At 34.1% G+C, this 27,100-nt stretch overlaps 1 protein-coding gene across 11 annotated transcripts in view; it reads left to right on the top strand.

The window, feature by feature from the left end:
- LOC138712215 (broad-complex core protein isoforms 1/2/3/4/5-like) overlaps positions 1-27,100 on the top strand; it is a 218,606-nt gene that overhangs the window by 25,631 nt on the left and 165,875 nt on the right. For 10 of the 11 annotated variants that reach the window (XM_069843752.1, XM_069843750.1, XM_069843757.1 and 7 more), the window contains exon 3: positions 9,086-9,271. In XM_069843752.1, coding sequence (XP_069699853.1) covers positions 9,086-9,271 — 186 coding nt within the window. Of the gene's footprint in view, positions 1-9,085; positions 9,272-10,091; positions 11,865-27,100 lie in introns of those variants that run through there. The other variant, XM_069843751.1, reaches the window with a different exon arrangement.

Here is a 27,100-nt window from a genome sequence, read left to right as displayed (position 1 = left end):
AATTGATTTGGAACATAATCATCTTTCAGGGTTTCAAATAATTTTTTTCCTTGATAGGAAAAAATAGGAAAAAATTGTCAAATCCCTTTTTGAAATCGATAAATTCCCAATGTGTGTGTCTATTAAATTATAATTTTTCTATTATCATTTTTAGAGTAAAGTACCCATCAGCACATGATCTTCCTTTGTGGAATCCACTTTGTTCCTTTATTAATTCTATTTTATAAAATTTATATAAAAAACTTTATATCCAGAATTTAAAAGACTAAAATCTCCTGTAATGTTCACAGTCCTATTTCCTTTTTTAAAAATTGTCATTTCCAAAGCCTTATGCCAAATATCAGGGGGCTTTCTTCATTAAAATTCTCTTATATAATGCCTAAAGTCATGTTTTGAATCCAGTGCTGGCATATTTATCAAATTCTATATTAATCTTGTCACAACCTGGAGCCTTGTTGTTGTTTCATTGCTTTAGAACATCATTTAATTAATCTCTGATATTTGAAATCTGACAATTACCAAGTAATATCTCATTATTCCATAACTTCTCAAAACTTTATTCATGTAGTTTTATCGATTATTTCAATTTTGGGTGTTTCTTTATCAAAATTTAAAAAAAGAAAAAATTATAATTTTAGGATTAGGTCTTGTCAAATCAGTTCCTAAATCTGACATAAACTTATACCAGTTACTTCTATGACATTTTCTAACTTCTCAATGAAAGTTATGACACCAGTACAAGGTATTGTATTAAAATGGAGGAAGATAGGTGAAATAGTTATCTAGCTTGAAAATGTGAATTGCAAATCTGAAGGAAAATTGCACGTTTTACAAAAGGTTCTTTGGTTAATGGTGGAGACTTTCTTTAAAGTGATACAAATGTACAGAAAATAAAAGCAACAGTGTTATTGTGTTCCGTAATGTGCGTGGTTTTTGTTATAAAATTATTAATTAGTATATGTTATATTTCATTTTACTCTTAGCCAAATGGCTAGGGCATCAGCTTTCCAGCTATCCTGGGTTTGAATCTTGGTCGGTCCAAGTGGAAATTGATCATACTTACTCATTGGCCAGATACTGATACCCATAGGTTTCATAGGCTACATCACTTTAAATTTGTGTTCAGGGGTGTAGTTGTGCCAGGACACTGTGATCGTCATCATTTCCAGTACTACAGCCCATTAAGAGTCAGGGTCTTATTGACTACTTGTTTCCACCATTCTTTTTTTTATGCAGCCAACCGCCTCCAAATTTCGAATCCCCAAACTGCGCAAGTCGTCATATATACACCGTGTTCCGCTTATAAGTATAATAAAAGAAATAGTTATAATTTCATAACAATGCATGCAAATGGGTTAAGATTGGTACCATTGTAAAGAGGAAATTGGGAAGTTTTAATCCATTGTTGTTACTTATTTTTAGAAGACTCACGCATGCGCAGATCATTAAATAAGAGAATTCGTATCGTATCTTTAGTCAGTCAGCATGTGGACGCCACAGCAGAAAGCCTTTTGTGTGCTGTCATTAGCAGAACATAGATCCATAATTCGTGTACAGCGCTTGTTTCGCCGTCAGTACAATCTTAGACCGAGGGAAGCTGTACCGACGTACGTCTCAATAATGAAATGGGATAGGCAGCTCAGAGAAACAGGAAGTTTGTTGTCTAATGCAGGTAAACATTCCAAGCGTAAAGTGTCTGACGAAAATGTCGAACGCATTCGCGAGGCATTTCAGAGAAGCCCGCGGAAATCCATTCGACAGGCTAGTGTGCAGTTGAACATCCCACCAACAACAGTGCATACAGTGCTCCATAAAATATTGCGTTTGCGAGCGTACAAGCTGCAACTTCATCAGATGATTACGCCGAATGATAAACTGGAACGAAAACGCTTTGCAGAAACAATGTTGGATAAAGTGGACGATGACGACACATTTCTAACTCGAGTCTGTTTCTCAGATGAGGCAACCTTCCACGTCAGTGGAAAAGTAAACCGACACAATTGTCGCATCTGGGGGTCGGAAAATCCAAGTGTAATTGAACACCAACGGGATTCCCCTAAATGGAATGTTTGGTGTGGGATCATGCGTGACAGAATCATTGGTCCCTATTTCTTTGCTGAAAAGACAGTCACTGCAAACACGTACCTGGATATGTTGCAACTGTATGCTGTGCCACAACTCCCAGATGGAGCAATTTTCCAGCAAGATGGGGCTCCACCACACTTTGCCAACATGGTTCGCACATTCTTAGACGAACAATTCCCTGCAAGATGGATCGGAAGAGGATCACCGTACATCACATGGCCTGCCAGATCACCAGATCTAACACCACCTGATTTTTTCCTGTGGGGGTTTGTTAAGGACCAGGTCTACAGGACGCCAGTACGTGATTTGGCAGACTTACAAGAAAGAATTTATGCTGCTGTCAACAATGTTACACCACAGATGCTTCATAACACTTGGGTCGAGGTTGAATACCGGTTGGATATTTCCCGTGCCACCAATGGAAGCCATGTTGAGGTTTATGGAACATAAGGTAACAAAAATTCCCAGTTTTCATTCTTTGTAGCAGTTGGTTTCAACTATATACTTGTATTAATTCAGAAGTTATAGCTATTTCTTTTGTTATACTTATAAGCGGAACACGGTGTATTATTAAGCCATCTCTACCTCGAACATCCCACTGATTGGCTTCACTCTGGATCCTCAGAATCCTCTTTGAAACTTGGTTGTTTTCCATCCTTTCTACATGTCACAGCCATCTCAGCCTGCATGCTTCTATATCAGCTACAATTCGCTGGCTCAGTATTACAAGGTTCTATGTCTATATCAGAAATATTACTACATATACTCTTGTAACATTTAGCCAGCGAATTGTCAGAGCTTTGTGTAGTTGTTCCATTTCAGCATTGGTTCTAGTCCTGCATTCATTATTAAAACATACAACTTCAAAAATCGTGCATAAGACCTTTCACAACCATGGCCAGGGCACTTTTATTTTTCTGCAACCTGGGAGTGCCCTGCTTCCATATTTTTACTTTTTAAAATAATAGGCTAATTGTCTTGGTTGAGTTTTACTCAATTTTGTATTTTATAAGTATGGATTAGTATAAAAGAATTTATAAAACAGTTACATTACCAGTTGTTCTGTATGGTTGTGAAACTTGGACTCTCACTCTGAGAGAGGAACATAGGTTAAGGGTGTTTGAGAATAAGGTGCTTAGGAAAATATTTGGGGCTAAGCGGGATGAAGTTACAGGAGAATGGAGAAAGTTACACAATGTAGAACTGCACGCATTTTATTCTTCACCTGACATAATTAGGAACATTAAATCCAGACGTTTGAGATGGGCAGGACATGTAGCACGTATGGGCAAATCCAGAAATGCATATAGAGTGTTAGTTGGGAGACTGGAGGGAAAAATACCTTTGGGGAGGCCGAGACGTAGATGGGAGGATAATATTAAAATGGATTTGAGGGAGGTGGGATATGATGATAGAGACTGGATTAATCTTGCACAGGATAGGGACCGATGGCAGGCTTATGTGAGGGCGGCAATGAACCTTCGGGTTCCTTAAAAGCCATTTATAAGTAAGTAAGTAAAAGTATTCCCTTCTTTTCTACTGATTGAGTGGATTATTTATGAAATGTGAGCGTGGCATGGAGTTCACAGGCCGTGGAGCATATGTTTCTGGTTGGCTGGCAACAAGATTTTGTGGTTAAACCTATGGCACTAAAGTGACTGACTGTCTAACAAAATACTACTAATTTCTTTGGAATATGTATTATATGTCTTTCTCATGTTAAATATTACTGTACCTGGTTAACATGTTTCGGTCTGTTATTGACCTTCTTTAGAACTGGTTGTTGCTGGTCTTGGCGCCTTTTGTTTTGTTTCCTGTGGTTGTGTGTTTGTGTAGTGTAATGTGGAGTCAGAGAGTGTGTGTGTTCTGAAATTGAGTTGTATGTTGAGAATTTCATTTGGATGTGTTTTTGTGTGTCTGTATATTTCATATTGTTCTAGTGTGTTTAGTTTCTGGCTTTTTGGTTGGATGTGTAGAATTTCCATATCTGTGTTGATGTCTCTGTAGGTGTGGTTAGCATTTGTGATGTGTTCTGCATATGTAGAAATTCTACACATCCAACCAAAAAGCCAGAAACTAAACACACTAGAACAATACGAAATATACAGACACACAAAAACACATTCAAATGAAATTCTCAACACACAACTCAATTTCAGAACACACACTCTTCGACTCCACATTACACTACACAAACACACCCTCACAGGAAACAAAACAAAAAAGGTGCCAAGACCAGCACCAACCAATTCTGAAAAAGGTCAATAACAGACCGAGACATGTTAACCAGGTACCAGTAATATTTAACACGAGAAAGACATATATTACATATTCCGAAGTGATATAATGTTAAAAGTTGTGTAATCAAGATGTATACTAATTTCTTTTTTTATTATTTGTTATAACCTTTGTCATACAAAAAGATATTGGATTTGATCACCTGATTTTAAGTTTTTACTCCAGAGTAACTTTATACTGCTTTATTTTAAGAAGGGGTTTTTAGGCGAATTTTCAGTCAGTGTCCATTGTCATCCAAAGTTTCTTGTGTCATATTTTTAGTTTCTTATCTTGAACACTACCCATTTCACGAAATTATGAATCTTAGTAAGACCTGGAACTTGAAAACCTGGGAATTTCTCTTGATATAATGTTCGGACAACACGAGCAGATATCTGATTTATAAACAAATGTACTTGTAAAGTGTCACTTTATATTCTCTTGGAATACTGTAGACCCCAAGTAGGGTTGCCAGGTCTTATATTTTCCCGTAAGTTGTATTTTTTTTCCTGTAAGACGCTTTCTTCCTTTATTTACTTTTCAACAAAAAATCTATTTTAAAATGACCGCAAAAATATAATTTAAAATTTTGTGATAGTGGAAATAATAAATGTTCAAGATTATTAAACTTTTCTCTAAGAAGTCGTTTAAAATTTGATGATTTCGAGGCTGCTGTTGAAGTATTTGAAATTAAAGAACATGTTAGTGTTGATAAGCTACATGAGGAAATTTGTGAAGCTAGAGAACAATTAGCTGCAAGTTCAAAGTATGAAGGCACTGATGTAAAAAAAATGGGTTCATTTTTTCTCCAATGTTTACTAGAAAAAATATACAAAGTTGTAGACTATTTGTTGGGTCCAATGCTTGAGTGGAAAGAATATAAAAATAGGGAAATGTAAGAAATTGATGTACCAAAGACTTGAGTCAAAACTACAAGTTGTAGACTTTCACATTCCATGCTAGGAGTTCTTTCACAATGAAAAATGTGATATAAAATTATTAAGAAAAACTAAATCAGTAAACAAATATAAATAAACAATTGAAGTAATGTACTTGACCAGAATAATACTTGGATCTGTATAACCTCATGGTATAGTAAATTAAATACTGGTAACTTAAAATTGCAATTTCTAATGATTTTCACTAAGCCGGTCAAAATCTCCCCCCCCCCCCTTTTCCCCTCTAAAGAAGAAGAAGACCTGGCAACCCTAGCCCCAAGTGACAGTAATAAAAGAAAAAATTTAATTAGGTTATGTTTCTTAAGAAAGGAATTTGGTCTGTCTCTTCTTTCACTGCTGTGAATTTAGCTCTTGTGGGAAGTACATATGATGATATTCTGATTTAGTATGAGCAAATGAACTCACTTCTGACCAAGGCAACAGTCTCTTTTTTACTTGTAACGTGTCCAGGCCAGGGAAGTGTAAAATATGTATATCATTATGACTCAAACTAAGCGTTAAGTTAACTTGCTCGATGATGATGATGATGATGAAGAAGTAGCACATAGTTAATGTAATACAAGTATGAATATAATTTCCAGAGTACTTTTTAAACTAGGGAAAGTTGCTGTTTCCCACTCTCTCCCAGTTATTTTAGATACCATTATAGTTGAACTTGGTTAAGAGCATCATGGAAGGGATTAAAAAATGATTTCGCAATAATTGAATGTCACTATAAAAAATATAAATAAATTCAGTAATTAAAATTCAAAGAAGAAATAGATTCACAATATTATTTGTACACCACTATAATATAATTTGTAATTTTATGTAGGCCTATCATAGTAAAACTTTTTAAAATACTTCAGCCATTCTTATTTTTTTTTATTATTTATGATATGATATGATATGATATGATATGATATGATATATTTATTTGTCAGTCAACTTTACAATTCACAGTTATGGTGGACCTTCACATTTCTGTTTTTCGATCCACCATCCCTTTAATACATACAGCTCTTTTCTATTAATGTATTCTTTGCCGAGTATTTCTTGATTACTTTCTAATGTTCTGTTCTAACTGAATTGCTCTATGTCCTTCCCTCTCTATCCTCTTCTATTCTCTCCCTCCTATCTAGGCTGTCTCCCTTCCATTTCTTGCTCACCTATTAAATATTGCATATTCCTTCCTTAATAATTTGCATTATTTATTTATTTTCTTCTCTACCCTCAAATCCTTCCTACTCTTAATCATTATTATCCAGCTATTTTCTCCTACATTACTTGCTGCCTTTTCCGTTTACTCTATTTTACAACACTTACATCACTTTTTTTTTCTATCCTCTGTTTATTTATGTATTGATCTCTTTCTCTTCGCTTCACTCCTAAATTTCCTATTTTATTATCTTTTTTTTATTATTTTGAAAAATAAAAATATTGTATTGGATTATAGAAAATAGTAAACATGGAGTAAAAATACAATAATAGTCTTTATTAAACACAAATGTGTATAACAACTTTTAATAATTTTTTATTTGTTCTGGTGGCCTGCCTTGGGACCTTGCAGAGTGAAGGTGAAATATTGGTGTAATGATGACTATAATTCTTTCATTCATACTTTTCTGCCCGCAGATCTTTCACTGCAAACCCAGCATTCTCCAATCTTTCCTATTTCTCTTAGTCTCTGTACATGATCCATACAATCTTAATGTCGTCTATCATCTGATGTCGTCTTCTGCCATGAACTCTTCTCCCATTCATCGATGATTACAATGGTGAGGGGAAATGGGAGAATCACGGGAACTTCATCCCACCTGCTTTGTCCACCACAAATGTAAAATGCTATAATATAAAACAATTGAAATACAGTTCATGTAGTATTCATTAAGAACATAGATTGAAGAAATATGTAATATTTTCTGTTTCTGTTTGCAAAATACTACATCTTTAAATGATTCTCAATTCTTACTTACCGTCGCCAATTCATGGCACACATCAGCTTTCTTTTTACCACTGTCAATTTGTTTTGTAACATTAATATTATCTTCCATGCTTAAAAATTTTCTTTGTACTGTAAGTAACATCTGTTTGCAAACTGAATGTCTGAAGTTACAGCCTGAACTGAATATCTGAAGTTACAGTCTGAATTGAATGTCTGGATTACAGTATGGTACACAACTTGGCCTGCTGATGTTTGGCAGGATTGAAGAAAGAGTTTGACCTACCCCACACTCCATCCTCTTTTCTTAGAATTCCAGTTCTTGATCTATAAAATGCTTTTGTCACAGTAACTGAAAACAGTATCACTAATGACATTACTGGCTACTTTTGAATTCCTCTCAATGATCATTTATGTTTAAATATGTAGAACATTAATTCTTAAAGAATGTACACTGTTGTTGCTATAAACAAGTTGCTTATTGAAAGAGTGTCGTTATAAAAGTAGAGAGAAGAATTTGATTAAATCATCAGCTCTTCAGTGAGGATGACCACAAGGATCTTGATTACAGAGCATTTATTTTTTTTAAGTCGTTAATTAATTTTAAAAAGCTACTAAATTTTTAATTTGGGATTTTCTTCATGCCAAAATGTCGTATTCACAAAATTATCTTTCTTGAAAATATAAATGATATTGGATGATATGTAAAGAGTCCCTAAGAATTTGTAATAGAATGTTTTTGTATTTGAAAGACTTTGAATTTTAACTTCACTAATAGTTGGTAGGTAAACTGTGAAAGGGAACCTCTCGCTCCAAATAACATACCTGTGACGACCCACTGATTAACAGGTATGTTATATTTAGAAGAGAGGAAAGGTAGGCACGGTTCATATATTTCTTGTTTTTCTTTGTTGACCTAGTCCTTTTGTCAGAGGTTTCTCTCAAAGCAGATGGTTGGATCTAATACCATGGCCTTATCCTTAATCTTGTCGATAGCTATCGTGTCCGCACGCCTGTGGGAATATGCGGCCGAAATGCAGTGAACCTCTTCAAGAACCTTCCAACCAAGGTGTTTTAGGACTACTGCAATACTTGTCCTCACTCTCTGATGTCTTTTGTTCCATAGCAGCTCGCTTTTCTTGCAGAATTGCAATACGTGGCCAATAGTTTCTGTCTCGTTGCAGCCAGTGTGCCTACAATGGGTTGTATTAAAGCAGAGGTTCTTAACGTATGGGTCGCGACCCAAAAAAGGGTCGTGGCTTTCAGGATGGGTCGCCGTAGCTTCCCGAAAAAATAAAATTAAAGAAATGTTAATTAAAGTACTTGGGATTATGATTATATGTTATAATTATTACTTATTATGAAATATTACAACTCTCTTAATAAATAATTGCTACATTTATTTACTTGTTTTTATTACAATATCACTGTTTAACTTCAAAATAGGCCCAGGGATTGTGCAAGTTTGTCACCCAGTTAACTTTGGGTCTTGGCCAAAAAAGTTTAAGAACTCCTTTATTAAAGGATCTGCTGGGACTGGATCTTATAGCCATAAGATTGCAAGAAAGCTTTGCCACATTCATACTTCTTTAATATGGATCAGAGCTGTACTTCATAATAACTGTCCCTGTAGCTGAGGCGTCACACAAACTGTGCTTACTATAACCAAGTTCAGCTGTACTTAAAAGACTAATTGAGAAGTAAGACAACGTCTGGAATGAAAAATGGGAATAGTCGTTTATTGGATAAAATAATAATTGTGTGAAGTTTCTAATGCAACTTTGTCATGAGTACTGCATTAGACTACTGTAATAATATTGTGTAATTTTTATTTTGTTCACAGACTTCATCGCAGTGCAGTTACAAGTCCAGCCCTGCCTCTCTCCCAAAGTTAAATCCCATAACACCTGAAATAGAAGAGGTTGTGGACATACCACCATCTCCTCCTCCTATAAAACAAGAAATTGACCCAAGCCATTCAGAATACAAGGAGCCTTACATGATGCCGGATGCACTCTCACTACCATCGGTAAGTTAATGAATTACATTATTGTGTGTAATTATAGTGGTGATGGTTGTGGTGGTATCTTCTGTAAAAGTGAATTGTCATTGTAATATTGTGGGGCGTATTCTACTGACTGTGTATTTTTTAAAATTAGAAATTAAAACATATTTTCATTGTTGTACATTTTGTGGAAGGTTTTGCAGTAATAAATTCTAATGAAAGACTGTAATGAGTGTGTGAATGTTTTGTAATCTGATTCATTAGTTTATGGAGGATAGATTGTGAGTAATGAAAGTTCAGAAGAAAACTTTTTCTCAAGATTTATTAAGTATGTGAACCTATTATGCTTTAAAATTGTGTAAATATCGAGATTGGATCCCACATCTCTTATTTGTTCCAAGTGTGTCTATTGAATTCACAAGGAGATTAGAGGTTAATTTTGAAATGCCACAGTTTGTACCGGTACATGTTTATATGAAACAAAATATTGTGTTCCTGAATGATTGTAAGAAAGATGCTGTACTGAAGGATTCTGGATGTAAAAGTGGAAGAAGATTTACTAAACAGTGTTGTTTTCGTCGTGGGACAAAATACTTTGCTGCAAGTGATGAAATCAGTGATTTACCTTTATGAAGAAAGTGGTCGGCTATTGGAAGAAATTATAAATCTCTTTTCCATTAATGCGTGCGAATCATAACAATTAAGTTGAAATTTGCGTGTGCAGATGTGGTGGTGAAAGTTGAGAAATAGTTAAATGACATGGAATAAGAGGAAGAGTCAACTTGCACAAGACTCATGAGAGACAGAGCAAAACTGACAATATCCTTTCCTTCTCTGTTGACAGACAAATATGGAGATGGGAAGAGGAAAGAGTGATGAAACCATTGGCTGCTCAGCCATGTTGGAATCACGTCACACAGTGGGCATGGATTCACATCAGAGTTTGGGCATGGAATCTCACCAAAGTTCAGGAATGGAGTCACATCAGGGGTTAGGCATGGAGATGCGCCACAGAATGAGCATGAACCCCGGGACAAGTCAGATAGGAGATGTGCAGACAAGCTATCATCAAACACAAAATGTCTTAAGGCATTATTTAGTTGCCCAAAAAGTTGAACTTCCGAAGTTACCGACCCCAGTAACAGGCACCTTTTCTTCTCATTTACAAGCTCCCATGACTATGCCGTGGCAGACGTCAAAGCACAATATAAAGTCGGCAGTAAATCCAAGCCCAGGATCATCATCATCATCAGACAGAAATGGATCATTTCAGTCGCCAAGTGTTGTAACTAATACACGAGCAAGAACAGTAACTAGAACCTCACAGAGACAAGAGATCTCTGTTATTCAGCCACCACCTGCAAGATCTCGAAGTAGTGGTCCTGCTTCTTTACCGGCTCCCAGAAAAGGTGGTCGATTTCGTCCTGGTTGGTTAGACACGTACATATGGTTGCAATATGATGAAAGATTGAACATAATGTTCTGCAAGTATTGTCGCAAGTGGAGTAGCAGTGTACCTGATATCCGAACTTCATTTGCAGATGGAAACAGTAACTTTCGTCTTGAAATAGTCAATCATCATGACAAATGCAAAGCTCATCGACTATGTATGGAAAAGGAAGTGGAGACAGTTACTAAAACAGAACATACATGTTAAGTGAAGAATTTCAAAACTACAATTTTATTAATGTCTCCTTTTAGTTAAGATGTAGGGATGGATTGTAACAGTATGTGATAAAAATTTGCTGTGGTTATTTCTGAGTTGGGTGCTAAAGTACAGACTAAAGATGGTAACTAGATGTGATTGAGGTTGTGATGGTAGTGAATACTGCAAACCATTGTTACAAGGTGTGTAGTAAAGTCATGTCATTAGAAACTTTTTCATTATTGTTTGTTACTGAGAATTCATATGCATTTAAATATTGAAATGAAAATGAAAGAGTAATAGAATTAACAACGAAAAACAGAATATGAGAGAAAGAATCTGTGAAAGATATTGTAAGTTGCAATGCAGGAAACTTGTGTGAATAATTATATTACTCTACTGCTTTACCAAATTTTAAAACGGATTTTCTAATAATATATCTTCTTCCATATGTTGTACTTTGGGCCATTTTATTATGCTTGGGCATGAAGTGCAATGAAAAGACATTAATAATAATCAAGCAGTGATGTAATGTTCCTTCAAATATACATGCTTGTTTTATATAAGCAGAAGATAAAAGTAATATTGGTGCATGTTTTCTACAGAAATGTGATTGTATGATAGTAAAGTTCTTGTTACCTTTCTTATTGTTGATTTTCTCTGGAAAATTGTAGTCATTGTTACGAATGCGATAATATTTAAATAATTGACTAGAAGTGCTGAAGGATAGAGGGTTATGAATGTATACAAAAATTATAGAAAAACATGCAGTAACACTTCTGGCAATATATATCGTAAGATTTATGATAGCCACAATAAATTTTACCACTGATTCTTGAAGAATGCTTAATTTAATGTCTTATAGTTCACTTAATTTAGATTATTAATTTGTCCTTTACAATTTGTTTAATTGTTGCAACAAATCGAAAATATACTTAAACATAAGATCACATAGGTACATTTTCTTGCTAAACTAATGATGCCACTTATCCTTTTTTTTTTTTTTTTTTACCTTGGGGATTTAGAGAAGTGAATTTTAATGGCAGGCAGAGTAACTATCTCATGCCCCCATGTTTTAAATTGCTACCAGTGCACTTCATTAGAACCAGGTACCCAGCTTCGAAGCCGTTAGCCCTGTGAACTTACAATATATTTATGTTCCCCTATTATCATAATACAGGGTTGTTATCTAAGAAATTAGCAAGTTCTTTGTGATAGTAGAAGAGAAAGAGTGGGGGAAGGGAAGTGGTTCGTGGCCCATTTCTTTTAGGGCTCATCCCGACATTTGTCTTATTGCTCAAGGGAGACCACGGAAAAACCTAGAGCAGGATGAGATGTCGTGCTGACGACAAGCCCATTGGCTAGTGGGGTCAGAATATGTTGAGGTGGGAGGTTTTGGTTTAATCATTATTCAAAGTACAAATACATTAAAGGTACATAAAAAATTGTTTACCATAAGAACAATGCATCTATGCTGCCAATAACGTGATGACCCTGAAACAGAGAAATAACATTATTAGTGCATTAATAGACTTGTCTGTGTGTAGAGTCAAGTGGTTATTTAGTGTTCAAGTTGGTATTCGTCTTGTACGTTGTCGTTCCAAGCTAGAGGGTGGAGTACACTCTTAGGTCTTTTATGTTTATCTAATGCAGGATTGTAATTTCCTAGTGAAGAAATTAGTGGGTTTGTGCTGCTGTACGACTTGGTGTACGTGCAGAAGGCTTGATTTGAAATATATTTTTGAATTGTCGAAATTTCTAGTTCTTCATGAATCAATCTAACAGGAGTAACTCTAGGGAGTCCTGTGATGAATTTTAAAATTTTGTTTTGGAAAACTTGTAATTTTTTACGGACTGTAATAGGTGCATGTCCCCAAGCAGGACAAGCATACTTATCCCAAATTTTTACCAGAACTTAAATATTGCCTTCTGACAGTGAAACTCAGTTTTTATTTTTATAACTTGAAAATTAAGTTAGTTTCATAATTTTATACATTCTGTGAAAATTATTTTTTCCAAACTCTAATGTTTTAAAATATCACAAAACCGACAGAGCTTTCTCAAATTAAGTAAAAAGTGAGTTTCTTATAACTATATGTATATGTAAGATCCGATAAAAATGTGGGATCATTGAGATCATTACTTTACTAGGAATTTGTACCTATGTGATCTTATGTTTCAGTGTATTTTCGATTTGTTGCACAATTAAATTATTTAGGACATATGAATAATCTGAATTAAGTGAACTGTATGTCATTCAATTAGGTTTTCTTTGGAGATTCAGTGATAAAAATTTATGTATGCTATCATAAATATTGTGGTAGATATTGTCAAAAGTGTCAGTGCATGTTTTGCCATAATTTTTGTATGCGTTCATAGCCTGCTGCCCTTTCCATCTTCACATATTCTATTCTTTATGTAAAACTGTACAACGAAATAATGAAATAGTGAAGGCCATAGAAAATGAGTTGAATAATGAAATAGTTCTATATGATATTTTCACGTGATTAAACTCTGTATGTTCAACTAAGATTTTTGAACACAGAAGCCTATAGTAACTTTCTATTTATATGACATGAACCTTGTTTTAAACAGAAGCAATTTGTTTTTCATTTTAAACCTGTAACATTCATTTATTTATTTATTTATTGTTGTATGGAACATTGGGAAGTTGTTCAGTCAACTGTCCAAAGACAGGTCTGGACCCCACAAGTGACACCAACAAGGCATCGCTTATGAGGCAATTAAGCCAGGAGATAATGGGGTAGGGTGGCCAGTTCCTTTCTCCCTCCATTGCATACATTGCTGACTAGCTACATATTACACTAGTCAGACTTCAGATGTATACAAACAATTGTTTTTCCTCTGACATATATCAGCAAGTGAGACATACTGCCTGAAAATAGATGTACATATTAGCCAAAATCTCAGTTAGAGGGCATGTTGGGAAGATATTACTATAAAACTTCTTTTAAATGTTTCACACATATGTGTTTTTCACATATGCTTCTTTTTTCTGAAGTCACGACAAAATTCCTATACTTTCCATGTTAATTTATTTTGGTTGTATGTTTCTCGTTTATGTTTTTTGTTATAAGATAATATTTTAAACCCCAGGATATACTAAGCATCATTTATATACTAAATCAATTTTGCTCGAAATTAGGTTTGCTGTGAAAGTACAAGAATTTGAAAATACAGTACGTGTTCATTGTTAAGATGTGGCCCACTTTGACATTCATGGAAATTCGAAGTTCTCCAGCAATCTTGTATCCTTTAGTGATACAGTTACTGGTTTAGAAACAGTGAGACAATTTGTAACACACTGTGATGTAACTAAACAAATTATACAATTCTTATCATCACAATTTGAGGACATTGTTTATTCCTTGAGAACAAGCAGTCCAGAATAATAGACTTTGTAAAATAAACACACGCTATTAAATGAAGATCACACGGGAAGAACAAGGTAAGTCAATGTCGTAAATTTTTTTGGGATTGGAGTTTGAAATGTAATATATCAGCCAGCTTTAGCTCTAAGCATATCTTACATTCTTCAAGTAAACGTGTTATAAATTTGAGTACTGTATTATAGACTAAAAGAGAGCTTTAACTGTGAAGTTATAAATTTGTATTATAAAAATTGTATTAAAGTGACTTCACTTGTTCTCCCCATATAGTCTTCAAATGCTATTTCAGACATTTATTAAATGTTCAACTACATGTTTTTCTCATTTAAGCATTTTTTTTCTTCAGATCCTATAAAAACGTATGTAGGCTAATGATGTTATACTGTATAATTCTGCAAAAAAAAAAAAAATCGGATTTTGAGGGTTTTTTTTTAAATAGCATTCCTAATATTAAGTAATTTGTTCATAGCATGCTGTTTTCTTACAATCTTTTATGATAAACTGCTGAACTGATTTTGTTCATATTCAGTGCTGCTGAGACAATTATTCATCTATGAAGCATACATAGAAATGTTGAAGTGTCTAGTAAACACAACATGACTTTTTACTCGAAATTACAAATATATGTATTTTTCATAATATTTAAGAAATATTGATTAATATAACAATATAGATATTGTTACTTTAAGATAATATTTGCAGGCCATAATTTTTTTGGTATGTGTAAAATACTTTTTGTATGCATTACCTTGAGGTAATAAATAGAACAAATGTAGTTGAAATTCTTCAGACACAACTCTTATTTCTTATTTTGATCAGCATAAGTAGGGAGTTTTTGTGGACTTATTAGCAGAAAAATACTTATAAGAAATGTTATGTTTTGTGTCGGACTATTTAAACATATTTAGAAGAGGTGTATATTGGACTTTTTTCATTGCTGATGGTGAAAAAGGAAATCACGTTTCAAAGATTAGCTTTGTCTTCATCTTCACGTGATCAAAAATATGGGGTGGGAAGAAGTTGTTACTCACTGGGGTAGTTACAAGGAGCTAAATCTGCTTGATGGACAAAATATGTAACAGTATATAATTATATTGAATAATGAATAGTTTCACATTCCCTCTCTCTTTTTCTCTTATAAATGTTTCTTTCGTAATAGAATTCATCAGGGAATGATGAACATAAAATATAATAAAGGTTTGGGTCTTAGTTTGATAACATGATAACAAACACAAAATGGCAGTTTATTAAAAGTTGGCTGTAAGAATTGTTTTTAAGATGAAATGAGAAATGAAACAATATGGACCATACAGCTTCAGCAATGACTGTTTCCAGAGAAATTGTTATCCAAAAAATAATGCCTTCAGTCGAAACTTTTTCATACAAAATCTATAGGGCTTGAAATATTTATATTACTGTTTTGTAAATGAACGCAACCTTAGCTGTTAAGAACATACAGCAACAAAGAAAATTTCGTAGGAGTTAGAAATGTACTCTCAGAATAATTAATAGCTAGGCAGACCCATGTAGGGCTTGTAACAGAAATTTTGGAGATGGTTGTAATAACCATTGAAATGGTACCTGTGTGCATACAAGTAACTTACATTTGAAAAATGGAATGTTGTTTTACAACTTCATCTTTCTGAGATGACGTAACAATTATTTTGTTTATATCTTTTGTGGTAGTTAAAGAAAATATAATTGTCTGCATGATAGAAAACTAGATTATTACGAAACATGTGAAATGTATGAAACAATATTATTGAGACCTTGAGATACCATATCTCTCTTGCACTTGATTATAAATGTCTTCTGTGGTTGTAGAGGACTCTTAAATATTTCCCTTTTACTTTTGTCTATTCTTGATCTTATAATTATGTTTTATCAGAAAAAGAAAGTTTATACAGAGTTCACATTGCTGTAAAAAAACCATCACTCACATTCATGAGCTCCACTGCACTGATTTCTCTAATTGCATCACGAATGTTATCTTTCAGTTGTTCAATTGTGCGAGGATTATTTGCATACACTCTGCAATGTGATCTCTGTATAGCGCAAAATGGTCAACACTTCCAGCAGCTACTGTCATGAGGTTGAGTACAAAATTCTGTAATTAATATGATATAAAATAATTAATGTTAAATACAACATATTATGGTTAGTAAGTTTCAATTCAATTCAGTGCAGTGTCGTGAGTTTAAGACCCAGCATTTGAAGAATAAACCAATACTTATCGCGGGAACACTCTGTAGAAGTAAATATTGTCCCACTCTGGTACCCTCTAAGTATGTGGGAAATGCTTGCACTACGGTATTACCTGTTATAAAAAAAATTAGCTGTGTACTGTAAATAGGATACATTATTTAAGTGTTACATAGACAATAAAATACTACTGTTTTGTTAAGAATTGTTGGCAGTGATTGGATGGTCATATTAGAATCATTGACCCTCCCACAATAAAACTCATTTTGTTGCCAGTGGGTACCTAGATCAATGAATTTGTTGTTAGGTTTTTTCATGCCATTGACAAACTTCTAAGAAGAGTATTCAACAATGCGTGTTGGTATCCTCAAAGTTCAATGCTGCATCACTTCCACTTATTTACTTCTACTTCCAAATAAAATGATACAAATTCTTGATCACAAGTATAGTCAGATCATCAGTGGGAGTTGTGCTTTGAAACTGCATTCAGACTTGGGTTCAAATCCTGCTTGATCTGGTTTGGTTCCTGCGTTCTCTAGGTTTTTTTGAACTATAAAGCAAATTCCAAATAATCTTTTAACAAATCCTCAGACTCTCATCTTATCAAAATACAGCTCTGCAGTTCCACTCATACTGGTTAACTGTGCAATTGATACAGTATTGTTAAGTAACCAATTTAGAAATACTGTTACTAACAGTAATAAAGTATCATACATCATAGCTAGACAGAAGATCATGGCTAATAGGAAATGGGGATCAGATATCACGACAATGCGTCTGTTTTATAATGCTTATATATGATCAAAATTGACCTATGGATGTGAAATATGGGGAGGAGCATCAGCAACTCATCTACAAAAAATTTCTGTTCTTCAAAACTCAGCCTTAAGATTATGCCTAGGAGTACCAAAAACCACGTCAACTGTTGCCCTAGAAATTGAATGTAATATTCAACCACTCAGACACTATATATTACAAAAGGATCTAAAAATACATTTAAAATTGCAAGCCTCATCCAGTTCTCAGATGTTCTTCAAACTGTCAGATGATATCCTGTGTAATTTCTATAAAATAAAAAAAAGAAGAAATACCAATCTATATCACAGACACACTCATTGCTAAAACTCCAGTTGTGAACGAAATTCCTCCATGGAAATGGGTGATTCCAGAACATAGCATACAAATTCCAGGAAATCATTCCAAAAATGATCCTCCATACATTCTTAAGTTAGATTCCATGGAACTACTCTGCAGTATATATAAGGATCACCTTCACATTTATACAGATGGATCTCTAAATCCTAATAATGGGACATCAGGAGGAGGGTATTATATTCCAAAATATCAGGAAAGTTATTTCATACCATGTTCATCCTCCTCCAGTCTTGACACTGAATTGCTAGCTATTGATGCTGCTCTTCAGTGTGTTACTCAAATTTCTGAAAAATCTATTTGCATACTTACCGATTCCAAGGGGGCTATATTTAATATAAGTAAATATGTACCAAACCTATATGCACATAGAATTATTCCAATTCAGAAACAACTAAGTAAACTAAAAGAACTCCGAAAGGAAATAACATTTCAATGGATACCTAGTCATTGTGGTATACCTGGAAACGAGAAAGTCGATAATATTGCAAAACAGGCAACATATTTGCAACCAAGACCTCTTCAAGTGATATCTCTATCCAGTGCTTTTGCTTCAGTAAAGTCTCATTTTACAAACCTATGGATCAACAATTGGCTCTTTTCTGACAAAGGAAAAATTTGCAGTCTGTACAAAAGAAACCAAATTACCTGGAAATGTACAAAAACTTGCCCAGACATGCTCAAACATTTTTAACAAGAGCCAGAACAGGTCACATTGTCACTCAATTGTACCTACACCGATTTCACATTTCCTATAATCCTACTTGTCTGTGGTGTAATAATCATGATGAAGATCTGGAACACATTCTTCTATACTTTCCATCCATAAACAACAAAAGAAGTAAATTAAAATCATCAGTACCAGTTGCAGAAGACACAGCCCTGCAGTATATATTGACTACACCCCACCTCTGGCTATTAGCAACAGGCATCTATAATGAACAGTGATCAAAATACCTCTCATTTCTCGTGAAAAACAACTGAATAGACTACAGTGGACTTTATGTTGTCAGCAAACAGCTGGATACATTAGGAAGATTGAACATCAGACATTCCAGCTTTATGTACCATGGTGGCAAAGAACACAGATTGTAGATTGTGGCTTCCCAAGAAGAGTTTGTTGTTTAAAGCAACAAGAATGGCCTGAAATTGGGGGAAGAGGATTATTGTGCAACATCAGTCAAAACCACATCAAAAACAAAGCAGAAAGTTATATATTATATATGTGTGATATGACAGTTTCTTTGATTGTGACAGTCATTAGATACTCGTAAGACAAGATCTTCTTTAAATATGAAGTTCTAATAGGTACAGCTGGAAACAGGTTTTGCTTAGTATGGCACTGTTTGAAAAATGACATGAGCAAGTAACAGCCCACTTGCCTGCTTAGCAGTGATTCAAAATGTAAGCTTTTGGAAATCAATTCTCGTGACTTATATATTATGCTACAGTTGTGATTTATTTTGTAATAAGTGCTGAAACTGTCGACCGTCGTCTCTAATACACATTTCACATCTTTTGAAACAATTTTTTGACACACACTGGATTTTGTCTTTGTAAAATAGGACCATAGGCACATGGTCTGTTTAATTCAATTTATGAACGACTGTTGTCTTCTAAGGTTTTAGTTTCAGCAATTTCGTCACTTTCCAAGCTGATTCTTGGATACACCTGCCTGTTCAGCTAACTTTGTTAATGATCACAGGAGATTGTTCTGGCAAATAGTTTCTCAGAAAATGATACAAGACGAAATATATATATATATATATATATATACATATATTAAATTGTCACGCCAGTGTTTAATTATTGCCAACTGAAAGAAAATAATCCTAGTTATTTATTGTGGGTATCAATCAACTCAGCAGGGTCTATTTTATGATTGGTGAAAATTTTATTTGTCTGTCTGCTATATTTTGGACAAAATTCAATTTCGTTTGAGATAAGGTAAAGCTTCAGAACAGTAATCTGTTGACAAACTCTACCAAGCATCTTTAATACAGTTGTTTCTCTCCTTTGTTTACATAAGGAACATCCTGTTTGAAACAGAGAATAATACTTTTCGGCATGGATTGTTAAATGTTTCAGTTGAAAATCAGGACTTTGGCCGGCAATTATGAGTTCTAAAAAAACACGAATGTACATGAAAAAATGTTTCGAACATTATCTTATCCTCAAAATGTTTACGACATTCTAACCAGAACTAAAGAAAAGGAGACATAAATATAATTCAGTCAGTCAATGGCACTACGACCCATTTTCGTCCATGGCTTTACTCTGCTTTCCTCCATTCATCTCTATTTCTTGCTGCTGCTTTCCATTTCCGTATACGAAGCAGGGAAACAGCATCCTTTCGGACCATATCCTCCAAGCAATTCTGAGATCTTCATTAGCCTGAATCGTTTCCATGATATCTTTCCATTCCGAGGCATTGCTTGTGGTTTCGATACATTTTTAAAGTTTTACAGTGTAGAGTAGTCAGACATATGCCCAACCCCCTACTTGGAGGACCAGATAATTTGTAATCTGGGTTTTCTTGCCCTAGCCTTTGGAGAACCAACTCCATATACTGTAAAAATGTAATTAGAGAACTTCAGTTATATTGCAAAATAGTTTACCAAGTGTAAAAAAATAATTAAATAAAACATAGAGCCCATAATGTAGTGGTTTACTTTAACAGAGTTACTTTCTGTGATATAGATAATTGATAATAATGGGCAGTGCTTTTTTTCTGGCGGAACATGCCATAATTTTTATTTTAACTTTACTTAAGCCTTTGAAGACTCCAAGTTGGATTGAAAAGGGTTAAAAACAACAAACCTTGCAATGGACAGTAATCATCTCCCCGTCCACTATAATATATTCTGCACAGAGTTCACCTACCTTTTTCTCCAGAAAAAAAGCACTGATGGTGAGTATGATAAAATGTTGTTTTTAAAATGTTTTTTTAATTGCTATAATATTGAAAAATAATTTAGTAAATAGTCTTTTACATAAGCATTGTATGCAGGTAGTCCCGGGAATTTGATATCTGGGATTTAGTACAGTGAATGCTCAAGTGTGGGGTTACATTTTTGTGCAGCTAGTGTAGGTGTTACAAAAATATGACGTATATAGGCTGTGATTTTCCTCTGGATCGGGTATTTTGTGAGATGTATTTATTTTATGGAAAATTTGTTGAAACTATCTGCAATAATGTATGTATTAGATTTTAAAGTAGTCTTGAGTTCGGCCATTCTACTTAGAAAAAATAATATGTATAATGATATGGACCTATACCAAATTGTAAATTTTTTATTAGGTCAGGACATTGAACTATTGGATAATTAATTGTATATAAGTCATTCAGTATTAAATTTTGTAGTATTAAATTATTTTTTTAAAATGAAGAAAGTATTTGGATAAATTTTATAATGGTGTAATAATGGTTTGCAGTATTGGGTTTGTGATAATAAAAAAAAAGAGGTTACAAAGATGTCATTTTGTAAGTGTATTTTTCAGGATTGATGTACAGTATAAATTTTATATTTTTATGTGGTATATACGAAGGGAAGTGAATTCTTGGCTTATTTTTTTTAAGTGTAATTAGCTCCTTTGGTAGTCACATGAAAGTTTAATGATATATTAATAGCTTCATAATAATAATTCTGTTAATAGGGTTTCCTAGCATTTAGTTAATGGTGCTTTAGTAAATTTTGTACATATTTCTCTATTTGCTGTTATATGTTTTCTAATGAGCTTAAATACTCATGAATGATACTGCAGGAAGATGATTACGGGTTAATGAAGATTAGACCAAGGTTTAGTGAAGGTGGTGAATTGAGTATGCCAGTTTTTGTGGGTAGATTATGTGTGGTAAAATGAGTGTTTGAGTTCATATATTGAATGACACAAAAGTCACTTGACAAATGGTGGGTACGGGGGAAAAGAGTTAAGGGTGACAAAGCATATTTTTTGAGCAGAGCAAATTGAAAGTTCGACCCTGATTGTTCTTTCGTCAAATGGTCTAATTTAAATTGCATGTTTCTGAGATGCTAATCATTAATCCTTAGTAATATTTAACATGATGATATTGGTTACTTATAGGTAGTTTTTCACGTTTGGTGAAGCCTCTTTTCCCTTTTTTCAAATGAGTATATGCCACTTGATTTTGTATTTTAAGTTGGTAAGGTGATAATTTCGTCACGATAGTTTGGCTGTATTGTCTCGAGAATAGTCAGCTGATTAATAATTTATTTCGTTGTTTCATAACTCATTTAAAGCATAAAAATAGTACAATAAATACATATTTGTAGTGTCAAGTGACTTTTGTGCCATTTTTTATATTAATGCGTGACTGAAGTTGTATGTACATAGACTAATTCCATTATAATAATTAGCGTATATAGTCAATTTAATGATGGTATGCTCTGCTACTATTTCTTTCACTTTTCAGTTCCATTCCAAGTGTACAGCCATAATACTAAATTCTATATAAATCCCCAATAAACCATAAAAGTAATGAAACATGATAGTCTTTATTTTCGTGAAGTGGCTACTGTGAATATTGATAGCATATTGTGGCATATCTATGTTCCAATAATCTCACCTACCAATAGTGCGTTTCTGCCAGCATTGGTACATTGCTGAAAACTGATAACAGAAGCAGTAGTTTTAATATGGAAGAGATATTTAGATGGTAAGAAATTGAATCCAGGATAATCCCCTTCTGTGCCCTACACCATCAAAGTTGTTACAAATAAAAACAGGATTTTCATGCACTACCAAATCGTAAAATATGCACAACACTGATGCATGGCAACCAGTTCACTCACTCTTATTTGTTTTGACAAGCTTTATATTTCTGGTTCTCCCAAATTGTTCCAGACTAAATTAAAAGAATTAAACGTCTTCGGTGTGAAGAAGTTGTGAACCCTATAAACAAAAGCAAAAACTTTTGCTGTATTTACTTAATAAGAGTATTACAATTTATGCTTTCACTTCTAGATTTTTTGGGGTTGGAGGGAAATAGGGTGATTATCTACTTTAGGCACATTGTTCTTCAAAAAATACTTACACTGCTTATGTCATGGCATGTAAGTTTTATGTGGTGGTATATAAAAATAGTGTAATACACTGAAAATTTTAATTATAGTTGTGTAAATTACTGATATTTTTGCAATGTATTAACTCAAAATACTGCTGGCTTGGTCTTGTGGATATTGTATGCTCTTCCCATCCAAGCAATCTATGGTTCAATTCCTGGTGTGGACAATAGAAGATATTTTTCTTCTGTCCATGGGGCTGGATGTTTGTTTCTTGTCATGTGTTGTCCTGTATTGTCTCAGTGGTGTCCTTGTTCCGTGCTGACAACATGACTAGGGAGGTCTGCAATGTCTTCCTGTCTAGTGCTGGTCAAAATAATATACTCTCAGTGAGTAGGAAAGGAGTAGAAGAAACATGACGATGAAAGAAAAGAATTAACTCACAAGTAAAACTTCTTTTTCTGTTTTTGGTTGTGTAGATCAACTTACTTATTTTGTATAATTTGGATGTAATGTTGCTACTGCCTGTTTACACATAGGATTAAAAGCATTGTAGTTAAGGGAATGTGACACAATTTTTAGTTTTTGCATTCCTTATAAGAGCCATTTATATTTTATTGAAGGTTATCTCATTTCTAGGTTACCATTTTACAAATTCATTGCTATAGCAGAACCTGGAATTTTCTTCTCCAGTAACGAAAGTATGATAGATATATAAATGGAAGTGCCTTGTTCATAATAAATGTTCACAAGAACAAATACAGTACATTATGTAGATGTACAGCTGTCAAAAAAAAAAAAGTGGCCGCACTCGTGAACAGCTAATATTTTCAAAGTCCACTTCGGTTCGCGGCAATGTTACACGATGCATGTGCTTGTACAAGCAGTTCCGGAACTATGAAAGTGTTCCATATCTGCGCCTTGTAGACCAGCGGTAGAGTGCTTGTTTAATGATTCAAAGGTCGTGGGTTTGGGCCTTCTTCAAGTTTTCATTTTATTTTTTAATCGTTCTTTAGCGATGTAAATGATATTCAAATTATCATTTATATCCAGTTATCGTTCTTTATGGATATCACGTTATTTATATTTTGTTATCGTTCTTTAGAGATATGAATAAAATTCAAGTCATCATTTGTATTCTGTTATCGTATTATAATGATATGAATAATAATTATTATTGTATCTCCAATGGGGGTTAGCCCTATTTTACATATGTATGTTAGGGCTATAGTTTTATGCAGAAAAAAGATAACCATAAAGAGAAATGGAAAAGAAAATTAAATTAGCTTACTTGATGTAAACAAAACATAAACAATCCGTAAATTAGGCATTGCGATTGCAAAACAAATATCAGGTATCAATTTGAAACATACAAAAACATTAACAACACACATACATAACACTTCTATAACACAAATATGCAGCTTTCTGTACCATACATCATAAATTAATACACAATAGTCACACAAACACAATCAAACTATAATTACGACATTGCGATGACATCAAGCATCCCATAACTGACTCACATAGATAACAAATCAAGCATCCGTTACAACACATACACTTCAACATAGTCACCACACTTTTAAAAGTTACAAATTTGGCTCCAAGAAGAATAAATAGGACACTGTTACTAATTACTATTCTTCTACAATTTCTTAAATACATCTAATAAATCTGTGAAATTCCGATATGAATAATATTCACGTTTTTTATATTGTTATCATTCTTTAGCGATTTAAAGAATATTCAAGTTATCATTTATATTCTGTTTTCCTTCATTAGCATTATAAAACAATATTCAAGTTATTTATATTGTTATTTAGAGCAGCTGGCTATGGACTGGAAGGTCCGGAGTTCGATCCCAGGTGATGACAGGATTTTTTCTCGTTGCCAAACTTTCAGAACGGCCCCGAGGTTCACTCAGCCTCCTATAAAATTGAGTACCGGGTCTTTCCCGGGGGTAAAAGGCGGTCAGAGCGTGGTGCCGACCACACCACCTCATTCTCGTGCCGAGGTCATGGAAAGCATGGGGCTCTACCTCCATGCCCCCCAAGTGCCTTCATGGCATATTACGGGGATACCTTTACCTTTACCTTTGTTATTGTTCTTTCGCAATATATTAATTAAACAAACCGATATTTATCATTTATATTCTGTTATAGTTCTTTAGTGATACTGTATAAATAATATTCAAGTTATTTATATTGTAATCGTTCTTTAGCGATATAAATAACATAAATTTAATATTAGGTTTGGAAAAATCCAGTTGCATAATACTGCTATTAGTTTTTCTTTTTGTATTATTACATTATACTATCTTGAACCACAATAAAATGAAAAGGAGTAACGAGGAATTGTACCTGAGATGTTGACATCTAAATTCCGACGTTCGTCCGCTGAGCTACGAGAGCAAAAGTGTGGAAACATTTTCGGAAAAATTGGCCCAATCACACTCTAAGATTTTCTGATGATTCGTAGAAGCTAGTCCAGGATGCGGGGGGCAAAGTCTCTGACCGGGTCAAACATCCTGATAGAATTAATATTTAACCCTTGCCGTGACTTTCGGTGAAGTCCGGAGGGCCCAATTAGTCAAATCCACTCTCCTCATCTCCACGCTTGGGCCCCCTGGAATTTAATAAGATGCGAAAGAGATAGTGGTGTGCGGAAAGCAACGGGATGTTACCGCATTTAGGCCTATCCTTCCCAAGAAAACTGCAAACATGAACAAAGGAAGCTTTAAATAGAAGAAGAAGGATCTTCTGCGGACCTCTGGAAAAAGAACTAAGGAAGAGACTAGTTAAGTGCTTTGTGTGGAGTGTGGCATTGTATGGGGAAAGAACATGGACATTACGACGAAATGAATAGAAACGAATTGAAGCATTTGAAATGTGGATGTGGAGAAGAACAGTGCGTGTGAAGTGGACAGACAGAATAAGGAATAAAATTGTGTTTAAAAAAGTGAGTGAAGAAAGAATGATGCTGAAACTGATTAGAAAGAGAAAAAGGAATTGGTTGGGTCTCTGGTTGAAAAGAATAATAGACGACATTAGGATATGTGGATCATATGCGGAGACTAAGAGGAAGGCAGAAAATAGGAAAGATTGGAGATTGCTGGGTTTGCAATGAAAGACCTGCCCATGGACAGAACATTTATGTGTGTATGTTCAGAATGCCTGGAATATCGTGTCTCGACTGCAAGATGATCGAGATAAGAGGAAGATAGACTAAATATTGAATTGTGGCTTTTTGTTTTGTTTTTTGAACGCTTAATTGTTTGAATGTTTTAAGGCCGACGCCAGTAAATTTGTTATGTTTATGCCACGAAAGATATTTTATTGAGAATAAAATCTTTTTTCTTTCCATTTGCAGCCACAATATCATAATGATAATGATAAAGTCATGGCATAATATATTAATGAACCTGATGTTAATTACTAAAATAATCATAAAAGAGAAAGGAGCCATTATGTCTAGTTTGTCTCTCTCAAAAACAGAACAAAAGAGGACATAAAAAGCACGAGGTTGTAGTCGAACGCAGGACCTCATGAATAAGAGGCCTGAACGCTACCATTATGCTATCAAATAACACACAGTATACTTCAATTCTAACCGTAGATATCAGGCAACGTGTTCCAACAACATGTAACATCGCCTGTCTCCGAATTGTAGCGAAGATACCCGAAGGGAACTTTGTTTCAGGAGAGCGGCCACTTTTTCTTTTGATAGCTGTACATGAATATTGTATTTTTCAATTAAATTAACAATTCCAATTAAGTGCATTTTCAACCTCTTAAAATTGTAGAAATAAACTGACATACATAACTCCATGTAATAGTGCACTTTGCAAGTACAGATATTCATTACAAATTTAGTCTTCTAAATTTGCTGTTGGATCTTTTTCTTTAATGACAGATTTTCTTTATTTCTTTTTTTATTTATTATTTTTTTACATAATTCTTATTGTAGTTTAGAAATTGCTAGGAAGTAAAGAGTGAGTCAAACGTAAGTTATTGACATTGTTATTGAACCATAAGGTTGTTTTTTTATAGGCGGTGCATTGGATTTTCCCAGTCATTTTTCCCTCTTAAGCCCAGGACAGGACACAATGAATGAATTTTCCTTGCTAATTGTTTCACGACACCTGAGAAAGATGTACAGTCAACTCTGGATATAGTGAACTCAGTTATAGTGAACATGCGGCTATAGTGAACCTAAATCAATGGTCCCAACCCACAGACATTAAGAAGTACATTAATATTTCAGTTTATAAAAAAAAAAAACTAGAACTTCCAAGAAGATATAATTTTAAAATGACCAAAATGTAATTTACGAAAACCCTTTTTCTTATAAATGTATATAAGAATATGTTTAGAACAAAATTTCAAACCTGATACTCCTTAAGTGCACTGAAAGA

The sequence above is a fragment of the Periplaneta americana genome, chromosome 13 (genome assembly GCF_040183065.1).
Source record: "Periplaneta americana isolate PAMFEO1 chromosome 13, P.americana_PAMFEO1_priV1, whole genome shotgun sequence".
NCBI classification, from domain to species: Eukaryota; Metazoa; Arthropoda; class Insecta; order Blattodea; family Blattidae; genus Periplaneta; species Periplaneta americana.
Note: the sequence above shows the minus strand (reverse complement) of the source record. Positions and strands in the feature narration are given on the sequence as shown.